The 12637-nt window shown below is 42.9% G+C and overlaps 1 protein-coding gene across 1 annotated transcript in view; it reads left to right on the top strand.

Moving 5' to 3' along the window:
- Window positions 1-12637, top strand: part of SLCO4A1 (solute carrier organic anion transporter family member 4A1) — a 641539-nt gene that overhangs the window by 339263 nt on the left and 289639 nt on the right. Inside the window, exon 5 of the mRNA XM_085619749.1 lies at window positions 7649-7760. Coding sequence (XP_085475875.1) covers window positions 7649-7760 — 112 coding nt within the window. The remainder of the gene's footprint in view (window positions 1-7648; window positions 7761-12637) is intronic.

Here is a 12637-nt window from a genome sequence, read left to right as displayed (position 1 = left end):
CCTATTATCTATATAAATGGGTATTTATGTGTATAGATATATATATATATATATTCACTTAAAAAACCATAGGTTTCACACATGTTATAGTTAGGTGGACATTTCACTCGTAAAAAACCAATGAAATTCCCCCGTTATAGTTAGTTCAGATAACTATAACTCGCGCGCCCGCAATCCACTACTCATGACGTCACATATTACATCACTCATGACATGGTCAGTGGCATCACTCATAACATCACTGATGACATCTTCCTTGTGATACAGTGGCGGTCGCACGAGTTATAGTTATCTGAACTAACTATAACGGGGGAATTTCATTGGTTTTTTACGAGTGAAATGTCCACCTAACTATAACATGTGTGAAACCTATGGTTTTTTAAGTGAATTTGCAAGGTTTTTTAAATGCTAATTCCTAACTGTAAGTTGTGTGAAACCTATGGTTTTTTAAGTGAATTTGTACGGTTTTATAAATGCTAAGTTATGTATGTATTATTATATATATTTTTTTAAGGTTTTTCACCGTGCGAGCACCCTGCGCGCATCCCGCGATTTAAAAAAAAAAAGTGTTTTTTTCACCCTTCGGGGTCCTTCAGGGACCCCCTGACAAAGGCTAGGGGGTCAGGAACTCTCTACCCTGCCCCCTTTTCACGTTCGCCACCTCTCTTTTTCAGTGTCACACCCAAAACAAACAAAATGGCGGACAACACTTCCTGATTTCGACGGATTCGAATATTGACTGACATGTAACCACCAATCAGAATTACGCTCGCGCACGGCACCGTGCGCGCACGATGCGCGCACGGTGTGCGCATATAGATATTGATGTACTTTTAACTGCAATTTTGTCAGGAACTACTGTACAGATTGACTCCATATATGCAAAAGGCACATGCCTGACCTGAGGACTACCTCTCTGCCAAATTTCAAGTAATTCTGTTCAGCCGTTCGGGCTGTACCTTCGACTAAAGGTCCTATGGAAAATAACATGGGGAAAACGCGTTTTGGGACCCCCCTTTTTTCTCGGCCCCCGCTTGACGAATCACCCCGAGACTTTCAGGGTAGGAGCTGAGCAGAGCGCCCCATTAGTTTTGAAACTTTCGCGAGGATTCATCAACCGGCGCCAAAGTTATTCAAAATAGAATTTTCAGATTTCCTATGGAAACACGGTCCTAACTATAACTATCTACTGGCGACCACCAGTAGATAATATGATATATATATATATATATATATATATATATATATATATATATATATATATATATATATATATATGTATATATATATATTCACTGAAAAAACCATAGGTTTCACACATGTTATAGTTAGCGGAAATTTTACTGATAAAAAACCAGTGAAATTCCCCCGTTATAGTTAGTGTAGGCAACTATAACTCACGCGACCGCAATCCTCTGCTGATGCTAATACTGTATTTAGACACTTATTTGCCCATGTCTTCTTCCATACATTTTTAGCTATACATATATTTCAAATATTTTTTTTTCATAAAGACACATATGTCATCAGCAGAAGATTGCGGTCGCGTGAGTTATAGTTGCCTACACTAACTATAACGGGGGAATTTCACTGGTTTTTTATCAGTAAAATTTCCGCTAACTATAACATGTGTGAAACCTATGGTTTTTTCAGTGAATTTGCAAGGTTTTTTAAATGCTAATTCCTAACTATAACGTGTGTGAAACCTATGGTTTTTTCAGTGAATTTGTACGGTTTTTTAAATGCTAAGTTACTTTACGCCATTCGTGGCGTGCGCGCCCACTTAACGCAGTTCGTTCCGTGCGCGCACGGTGCGCTTCGCGCACCGTGCGCGCACAGTAAGCACGCGGTGCGCTTCGCGCACCGCGCGCCCACTTTACGCAGTTAGTGCCGTGCACGCGCGGTGGGCACGCGGTGCGCTACGCGCACCGCGTGCCCACGTTACGCTAGATGGGCCATGTACGCACGATGCGCTTCGCGCACCGTGCGCACATGGAGGACATATGATGCTCTTCGTTTTGAAAGGTAATATTTTAATTTTTAGTAATTTTTATAAGTGGGGTGGAGAGAGTGTTGTTAATTTTTTCTTTTATTATTTTTGTTTAAAATATTGAGGTTTTTCACACATCTAATAAGCCCTGCACATTTGGTGACCGGCGGCCACCAAAAGCACAGGGGGTGGGGTGAGTGTGGATAGTGTTTTTTTTTTACATTTTTTACCGTACGCGTACGGTAAGCGTAATCGGCGAAATTAGCGGAAAAAAAAAAATTGCATTTTTGACTTTGGGGGGTCTTGGGGGCCTCCCTCAACATGGCTATGTGTGTGGGAGCTGTCTAAACAGCCCCTTTACATGTTTATTGGTTTTATTTAACAACCTAGCTCTCAGTGCGAGAGAGAAAATGGCGGCCGCCGCTTCCTGGTTTCGGCTGTTTGGAATGTTTACTAAGATCTAAGAGCCAATCAGAATCGCGCTCGCGCACGCCACCGTACGCGTACGGTAAGCTTACGGTAAGCGTACCGTAAGCTGGCTCAGATATATATATTGATTTAAAGGCTATTTTCTCAGAATCTACTGAACAGATTTACACCAAACCTACAAAAGGCACTTCCTTGACCTGAGGACTACCTCTCTGCCAAATTTCTAGTAATTCTGTTCAGCCGTTCGGGCTGTAGCCCTGTCTAAAGGTCCTATGGAAAAATGCATGGGAAAAACGCGTTTTGGGACCCCCCTTTTATCTCAGCCCCCGCTTGACGAATCCCCCCGAGACTTTCAGGGTAGGAGCGGAGCGTAGCGCCCCACCTATTTTGAGAAATTCGCGAGGATTCGTCGACCGGCGCCAAGTTCAGCTGAGGACAGAAGAAGGTGGCATGGCACAGGCTTTCAAACTGGAGTCAAATATGCATAGGCTTTTCCTAAATGAGTTGCTTTGAGGTGTTTGGTCCAGGCTGGAGTTAAATGGAGTTTAAGCTTATGAACCATACTGGGAATGCTTTTACACACATATAAAAGTAAAATAGGAAATTATAACAAGCATTGGCAAGGCCAATAAATCTCGGCAATGTCCGAGCTATTGGCCATGTCAATGTGAATGTCTTTTAGCCATGTGGTCTAGCAGATCTGCTGTTCAGCATGACTGAAAGTTACTGAAAGCCCAGAAGCACAGGATGTTAAGCCAACGATCAGTCTCTTTGCACCCCATGTTGAGTTTATTGTCCTGCCCCACCTAACACAAAAAATCACTATGATGTGGCCTGCTCTGGCAACATCATGGTGTTTTTTTCAGTGACTTTCAGCAATGCTGAACAACAGATGTGGTGCTAGGCAACATGGCTAAATGATATTCACATTGACAAGGCCAATAGCTCTGGGATTTTCGAGATCTTTTGGCTTTGTTAATGCTTGTTCGGTGTTGACGGGGTTTGCTGAACAAATGTGGAAGTGATAGTAAGAAACAGTTGGTGACCTTTGAAGTGAAGCGAGGATGTGGCATAACAGCCAGTGTTGCTGACAAGGGGAACTGAGGAACCAGGTTCGAAATTCAGGGTCAGCTGAACAATTTGTGATTCTGGACAAATCAGTTGCATTTCCCCCTGCCTACGAAAATGAATGTGTCATTGTGTAATGTAACTGGTGAGCACTTAAAGCACTCCAATACCATCGACTGGTGTTAGGATTGTGGCAAGATGGAGGATGGAAAAAGCTCTCCAATATCATCGGATGGTGCAAAAAAAAAGCAGCGACAAGGGAGGTAGTGGGGAGACGGGTCAAGCAGGGATGCAGGAAGGGATGGGGATATGGGTAAGCAGCAACAGGGAAAAAAACCTTAATTGAAGAAGGATCAGCGATAAAAATTCATGTGTTATTGTGTAATGTAACTGGTGAGCACTTAAAGTGCTCCGATACCATTGGCTTGTGTTTGCGCTATGGCAAGACAGATGACGAAGAAAGCGCTCAAATACTATCAGATCATGCAAAAAATAAAATAAGCAAGTGCTGTTCGTGTTTGAAGAACTTTTTAAGAAATGCATTCGTTTACGTACACGTGAATGCATGTTAGTGGTATGTGTGTATGGGTACAAAAACACAAGTACTCCTATGGAGTGCTTATAAGGAAAGAAAAAAATAGATCCACAAACTGGGAGCAGTGTAAAGAGACATGTACTTGATCCATGCTCTATGGGAGGGCCAAACACAAGCAGAGGGATGACGCTCGTATGCCATGACGAATGGCATCAAAGAAAATGAGAGCGACGCTGAAGTTTACCAATGGTAAGATTAGCAGCCTGTAAGCCTACCGATAGAGCACAGCATGTCTCTTCGAGACAGCACATGCGCTGTCTAGCAGAGACCTAAAAACTGTGCACTATAAAGAGAGCCATAAAATAGTGCCATAAAATGCAATCATTGCAATGATACAGCATTTCTGTATCTTTACAGGCTAGTGATCCATAATGTCCCTTGGGCCTCTGGAGGCAAGGCTTAGGTGATGCTACCTGTAACTACTCAAACCCCTCCCTTCTCCATGTAAAATGTACTTTAACTACAGGCTGGTGATGCCTAGGGTGATAGTAACAAACATCTTCATTAACTATCCACCTCTGATTCTTCCATGTTGAATATTTCATGCAACTGGTTTCGAGATACCACACCAAGGTCTACAACTGCTCGGGCCAACACACTGCACCCCACCTCCTTCTTAAGAGCATAACCATAAAATGAGCGTTCTGTAACCAGTTATTTTAGGCTCCCGAGTGTAAACATTTGAGTGACTGTAAATATTCTCCTCCTTTCTCTTACGTTCCCTGTTCCTTTAACCACCTCTTCCTCCTTGCAAGGCAACCCCAACCATCCATCCTTTAGATTTTAGTAAACTGAGCGCTAATGAATTGTAATACTGTAGCTCTGATGTTGCTGACTCCACCCAACTGGGTTTTAGAGTGCTGTCTGACGAAAAAATCGAAAACAGTCTGGCAAATATTGGTGCACAGGCAACTTAATATATTTGCAAAGCAAATAGGATAGACAATAGAACAAGTAGTTGTTACAACGAGACTTTCAGGGTAACAATACTAACATTTGATAATGCCCCGCTTACTTACTGGCAATCTTCATTACTCCTAGTCCAAGTCTTCCTCACCACCTTCATTACATAATGAGCTTTAGCTCCCTCCACAGAACTCTCTAAGCAAAAGAAACCGTTCTAAGTATTCCTATCCCTCCTCAATATGGCCGACTTCCTCTTCCTATGCCACTATTCACAAAAGGAAGTCACACCCTTCCCACTTCCTGTCCTTTCCCAAGCCTCAAAGATAAATGAAGCCACCAAAGAAAAGGAAGGCAGGATGGGAAAATAACTGTGGCGAGGAAGACTTGGACTCAACGTAATAAAGATTACCAGTAAGTAACCGGAGCATTACCTCCTTGCCAGTCTTCCTCACACCTTCATTACAGAATGAGCTGATTCCAAAGCCCCTATCGGCTTCATGATTGAAACAACAAATAAAATGCAGATTATTGAAGACAAGATTATGTTTTGCACATTACACACAAATATTTAATCAAGATAAATATTAACAAAATATCAAACAATATGTTAGAATCACATATCAAAAGCTAGTGCTTCCATTCAAAACTGCTGAAGCAAAACCCATGGATGTAGCATTCCCCAACTCCACTCTATAATGATCCACAAACATGAGAGGGGAGGCCTATGTTGCCCCATTACATATCTCCTCTATAGATTACCGTTTGAAAGATGCTCAGGAAACAGAAATCTTCCTTGTTGATCTTCCCTGCTTATAACTGCCCAACTCCGTTCCTTGAGACTCACAAGCCAGAAGAATAGTCTGTTTAATTCATCTACTTAAAGGTGGAGTTAGATGGCTTAAGGCCACCCTTCACTGAGCTGAATGTTACTAACAAGCTTTATGCCTTTAGAAGCGTCTCTGTCCTCTCCAAATACACCAGCCCTCTTCTCTTGACATCCAAAAGGTGCAGGGATTGCTCCTCCTCTGATTGAAGATCTTTGTGAAACGCTGGTCACCCCACTTCCCTAGACCTGTTCCACAGAGAAAGTACCTTGAGCAAAAACTTTGGGCCATATTATCAAGAACATGCGATAAATATCGCGCTAAGCGCGTTTTTCATTATCGCCCTCTATCGCTGAATTGCATTGCCGTGTTAGCGGCGTATTAGCAACGCTTTGCTAACAGGCGAAGTACAATCCAGCGATAGACTGCGATAATGATCATTAGCGTGTGAAATCCAGCGCTAATGAAAAGCTTGGTAATAGGGCAGTGTGTACTTAAACATACAATCCACCTCCCGTAGGCAATAATGCTAAGTCAGGTTTTATTCAGGCGTTAGAATCATGCAATAATGGGGGCTTACCGCACCTTTTGTCATCGCTTCGCTGTTCAAGGACAGCGTTGTTAATACCGCGATGTTGGTTTTGCGATCATTTCACATGTTGTCCTAGGAGGGAACGCTTACTTTGCATCTCATTAGCGATATCTATCGCTGTCATGAGATGCGTTGCAGATTCGGCCGCTAACATGCGCTAATGCATGTTAGCGACTCCTTGCTAATATTGAGATAGTAAAATCGCCGCTTTTTCGACGCTATGTGCGGAAAACGCGGAGATATATCGCTTGATTATATGCCCCATTGTATCTGACCTTAAAATTAGCCTGTACAGCAAACCCCTCAGAAAAGGCTCGGTCCTAAGAAAATACTCCAATTTCTCTCTTGTTCTTGCTGACACAATTACTACTAGAAAGGCCACTTTCAAAGTTAGGAACGTAAGGCCCACCTTAGCTAAAGGCTCAAAAGGTGAAGCTTGTAGAGCTTGTCATACTAGCGGAAGGTCCCAAGATGGAGCCTGACATATCGTTCTTGGTCTATGTAAAAAGAACCAAAGCCCTTTTTTTACTGGAGGTGGCGAGAAAGATTGGCAAGGATGTAATGAAAAGAAACAGGTTTCATGGAATTATATAATTTTAGGTGAAAGAAACGCATAGAACAGCAACAGAAATTATAAATTTGGACGCAAACGGATGACAACAGAAAAGGCTACAGGATTGTTGAACAGTGAGGGTACAACACAGTAAAATTTACAGTGCAGGTGATCAGTAGTAGGGACAAGCACATATTGGCAATAATATTATACAAAAATATTCGTGAGCTGAGCAAGCGTAGGAAGAGTCTAATTTGATTGAATGTAAAGTAGATAAGGAAGGAAATTTAATTCAATATAACATAGACAACACATCTTTGAAGGCAAAATGAGAAATATAGAGTGAGAAAGGAGACAATGAAGGTGAGAAGAGAGTCAAAAGGCCAGGCACACCAATGTGCCCATGACGAGACTATCTTGTCATGAACCTGTGTCGTGCAACGCCCGGCACAGGAGGGGGAAAGGGCGTGGCACTGAAGGGGTTAAAATAGGTAGTGGAGAGAGAGCTTATGTTTTTGTACCGAAGGGAGTTAGAGACATCAGCTGGAGATTGTTCTTGGGAGGATTAAGAGTGCCTGATATAAAATCCTCTATTATATTGTAGAGTCCCATGTACTGATTTGTATGTGGTAGTTCTATCTGTTCCTCTTTGCATACTGTGGTCTTATTTCTTATTGGTTTGTCACTGCAGGGTCTCAGCGCTATGTGGTTATGCGGGTCTCTGAAGCTCATCAGTTAAAAGATGGAAGTCACAAAACTGCTTCTGACCCAGACTTTGGAATGACAGTTAAAGACTTACCTCGGTAAGTGCCAATGAAATTATAAATTGAGGAAATGTCTCTTTCTAAAGATGTTGAAACTCATTCATCAGAATTATTAACTCATCTATTGACTCTTTGCTCATGAGTTAATTGTTACTAACACCTTTATTCCTTTTGGCTTAGGAAGACATATTTGAATATGCTTCCACATTAAAATCCCTCCCTCATATGAATTCCTAGAGTAAAAATAAATAGCTTGGCAGTTCCAGAAGGATTATAGGACGAAATGCCTGCGTCTGCATGCACATAGTCACCCGAGCTTTTACAGACTAGCATCTATAGAGTAATGTTGTATTACTAACTTATATTGTGCTTTAGTCCTCCTCCTGAAACAAGGTGGTGGAAAAGAGTAACAGGGAGAATCAAAAGGAGTGGTCATGCCGAAGGGAATGAGAGAGTTGCTTGGTGGGTTGAGTGGCTTCCTAAAAATGCCAGTATCTGACTGGACGCAGGAGGGTTTAGATTGTTACTGTTATGAGTAATGAGAGTGATGGAGGTAATGGAAAGCAGCAGAAGGCAGGAAGGAGCTAATATTAGCTAGTGCTAATTCTATGTCGTACGTCTCTCTAACCAAGCCCCACCATTCCATAACTGATGGAGCACCCTGTGAGATCCAAACCCGGGCAATTCTCAGCCTAGCACATACTAATAAGATGGTAATTAAATGATTCTGGGGGACCCGTTCATTATGTAAATTCAAGAAAATTTGGGGATCATTGATCTGAAATTTATGGAATATTTTCGTATAAGTAAGATGCTCTTTTGTTTCATAATCCAATTCCCTTTTCTTCTCTGAAAGATGCTATGCTTCGTCATTGTCATTACTATTTATTGTGTATACATTTTCTCATGTTGGTAAATAAAAAATTATTTAAAAAAATAAAAAAAATTAAAAAAAGAAGGCAGGAAGGAGCTTCAGAAAGAAGAGGGTTACAATTGGGTTGAGGGTTATTAGTGGAATGCATCAGGGCCTAACAAAGAGTTAAAGATTATAGAGCACTACTGGAGAGATACTGGGGCAAACCCTAGAGAGCGCTTGGGAGTCAGTGGCCCCCTTTGCAACTGTATCTGTTGTCAGACCACATACAGCCTCTCCCTATTACATACTGTTATAATCTCTCTCTGTTTTCCCCCTTGGTACGTTCCATCTCCACCTCCCTTTCCCTGTACCTTGAAATGCTCCGCTGGAGCTGGTGTTAGAATGTTGACAGATGACAGCTTGTTGAGAGTTGGAGGGCCAATAAAGTATACTTGGAACCTGCTCCGTTTTCTGTGCTTTACTTCCAACACGGGCGACGAGTTACTGCAAAGGGGGCAGTTTTGGCCATTTCCCCTCTGTGTGCTCTCTCCATTTACGATACTGGAAGAAGAATACTACGTTGAAAAATAATGTAACTATCTTCCCTTTATAAAAGTAAAAGAACAGCATCCAGCGTACAGAAATCTACGTGGACTCTTATGGCGGAGGTCAGACCAGGCACGTGAGAAGATTTGCCAATACGAGAGATTTTAAAAAGAAACCTTGAAGAATTGTCAAAGAACAAAGAAAAAAACTCACGACGTGGTAGTGTAGTGGTGAGTCCCCTGCTACGATCCATCACGTACGTGAGTGATACACAAAGGTGGCATCGCAAAGTCATAATCGTGTACCTGAGGTATAGCTGGTTGTCGGCCCATGAGGTCGTTTGAGTGAGCCATTGCGTATTGTGAAACCAGCGGGAGCGGACTCTGCTAGTCACCAGTGTGTGAAGAACTTTTAACTGCCGCATGTGTGAGGCGAAGAGGAACGAGTGAGTTGACGCCTGCAGGGAGTCTTACCGCGACGAGCGCTCCTGTCAGTCCTGCGTCTTTGAGGCAGCGTTTTGAGCGTGTGCGAGCAGGCGCCTTGAGGAGACACTATTCCCCTGTTCATGCGCAGTGCCTGCCAGCGCCCTCTGTGGTCGTGTTTGGCCTTGCCAAGTCAATCCGACTCGTAAAGAAACGTCCAGTTACCATAGTAATTAGTCCATCCAGATGACAGTGTTGTGAGATGTTACAGTGAGAAGACACCGCTCCATGGGGTGTGTGAGCAAGTACTGTTAGCGATTGTAGGTACCTTCTCTCTCCACTAAGAGGAACTATAGTGGGGGCTTTATTCATCTGGATGAGGATTGGGTGTGGAATTGGCATCAGCATATGATCTAGAGAAGCGCAGTGAGTACATAACAGTATACTTTGCCGTGGTATTTAGGGTATATGACATTGACCAATTTTGGATACCTATTTTTAACTTCCTAAACCTGGCAGACGGATGTGCATTGAATGTCTAGGGGCAGTGCTGTTTTTTTTGTGCAAGGTTGCGCTGCCATCCTTCCAGGTTCTTCCACATTACTGGGCAGAGGAGACTGCAACTAACCCGTCAACAAGTAATTCAATTGGGTCACTGACTTCCAGACCAACTTTCCATCGTCGCAGCAGTTGGGTAACCCAATATCATACCATGATGGCTGCGGCAAGCATGAGCCAGCCATCTCCCTTTCTATATGAAATAAGAGAACCTGAGATATGCTGGAAGGAGTGGGTCAAATTTTTTGAGTCGTACCTTATTGCCATAGGGGGTGAACGGTTCACTTCCGTGCGCAAACAGCACATACTAATTCCCAATTTTGGTGTACAAGGGCGCAAAATTTACGAAACATTGCCCGAATCAGAAAACCTCAATGGTGAGACAGTTGAAGGTATGGACGTTTTTGCAATTACCATGACAAGGTTTGGAACACACTTTGGGGACAAAATAATTGTAGTGTTGGAACGGCACACATTTTTTAGCAGGTCCCAGGGAAAACAAGAGTCAGTTACCAACTATATTGCAGCATTGAGAGGACTCACCCAATTGTGCGAATTTGGCAATTTGACAGACTCTTTGATTTGAGACCAATTGGTGCGGTGCACTAACAGTTTACGCATCCAAGGAAAACTGTTAGCAAAGAATTCCAGTCTTCAGGAAGCTGTGAGCATTGCTAAATCTGTGGAACACACTGCCAAATGCATTAAAGAGATGAAGACCACTGCAGAAGTAGTAGCTAATATTCAAGAGAATGTAGAGATGAGTGAAATAAATAAGGTGCAAAATAAGTGTAACGTGTACCAACAACCAGGGAATGAAAGGAATTACAGATGCTACAGGTGTGGTTGCAGCAACCATCTTGCAAACAACATTCATTGTCCAGCACGTAGCGTTACTTGCAAGAAATGCAATGGAAGGGGACGTTTTGCTAGGGTATGCAGAGAAGATGACCCCCATCACGGAGAGGGTGCGATAATAGAGGGTACCATGAGTAAAGAAATAAAATGTGTCATGCCTAGTGAGAGGAAGTACATTTTCCAACTTAAAGAATACTGGTACTGTAAATGTAATCTATCCTAAATGTGACGTAAAGTTGAACAACAAATTTGTTACCATTTTTGCCAACTCATGTTCTCCTTTCTTTATTGAACTGTAGAGATTTCGAATGCATAGACAACCAGGAAAGCAAAGCCTTGCTGGAACCTGACATCTTCCCCACAGGCTATAACAAAGAACATAATAATCAATACTCCTCTTAGGTATGAAAGAGATGCAGATTGAATTCAAGTGGAGAAACACCGTAGGCAAAGTGTATATCGTAGAGACAGGATCAAATCTGTTAGTGTGGCAGCACCAAAAAGAACTGGGTATCATCCTAAACCCCAATAAGGAAGAACAAGTTCTGCTGACTGATGAGATTTTGCCTAGTGCCAACATCTGTGATGAGTTCCCCAAACTGTTCGCAGACAGGTTGAGACTCCTTCGTGATTTACAACACAGAATTAAACTCAAGGTTAATGCTAAACCAGCTGTACACAAGTTGCGACCAGTACCACACCAAATGAGGGAGCCTTTGGAAAGAGAGTTGAAAAGATTGTGCACGATGGGGATCATACAACCAGTAGACATGTCTGAATGGTTGGCGCCCATCGTAATCGCTGCCAAAGCCAGTGGGGAGGGCATCCGTTTGTGTGTGAACTTACAAAGCCTCAACGAAAACATCTGGGTCGAGAGGTACCCACTCTTGAACATAAATGAGATGCTCAGCACCATGGGTCAGGCAAAATTCTTTAGTGTCATTGATCTGTCTATGGCTTACCATCAGGTAGACCTGTACCCTGACTCAAGGCCCCTCACTGCTTTCATAACCCCCCAGGGAGCTTACATGTTCAAGAGGATGCCTTTTGGGCTGGCATCCACCACAGCAGTATTCCAGAAGATAATGCACCAGATCCTAAAAGACGTAGACCACACAATGTGCTTCCAGGATGATATCCTGGTGTACGGTCGCACGGTGGAAGACCACGATCGCACCCTCAGACTTGTGTTCAAGAAGTTGATGGATGCAGGGTTGACGGTGCAGATGTCCAAGTGTCAAATTAGGGTGACATCAGTCGACTACCTTGGACATTCCATTTCCGAGCAAGGATTCAGACCAAAAAACAACCTACTGAGAGCTGTCAAAGATTCACCTTACCCTCAGAATAAGGATGAACGTAAGTCATTCCTCGCTCTAATGGAGTACATGGCCAAGTATGTCAAGGATTTTGCTTCTGAGTGCGAACCTTTGCGTGAGCTGCTAAAGAGAAATAAGGATTTTGAATGGCATGACCAGCACAAGTGCACTGTAGATGCCCTGAAGGAAGAGATATTGTATTCACCTGCATTAGGCACTTTTGACCCCACTAAAAAGACGATCCTTACCCCCGATGCGTCCAAAAAAGGGCTAGGGGCCACCCTTTCACAAAGAGATGGGAAGGGAGAAAAGATAATTGCCTTTGCTTCCTGGTGCCTTTCTAAGGCAGAGAGTATT

This window comes from Triturus cristatus, chromosome 7, assembly GCF_964204655.1.
Source record: "Triturus cristatus chromosome 7, aTriCri1.1, whole genome shotgun sequence".
Taxonomy (NCBI): domain Eukaryota; kingdom Metazoa; phylum Chordata; class Amphibia; order Caudata; family Salamandridae; genus Triturus; species Triturus cristatus.
This window is presented reverse-complemented; position numbering and strand designations above follow the sequence as displayed.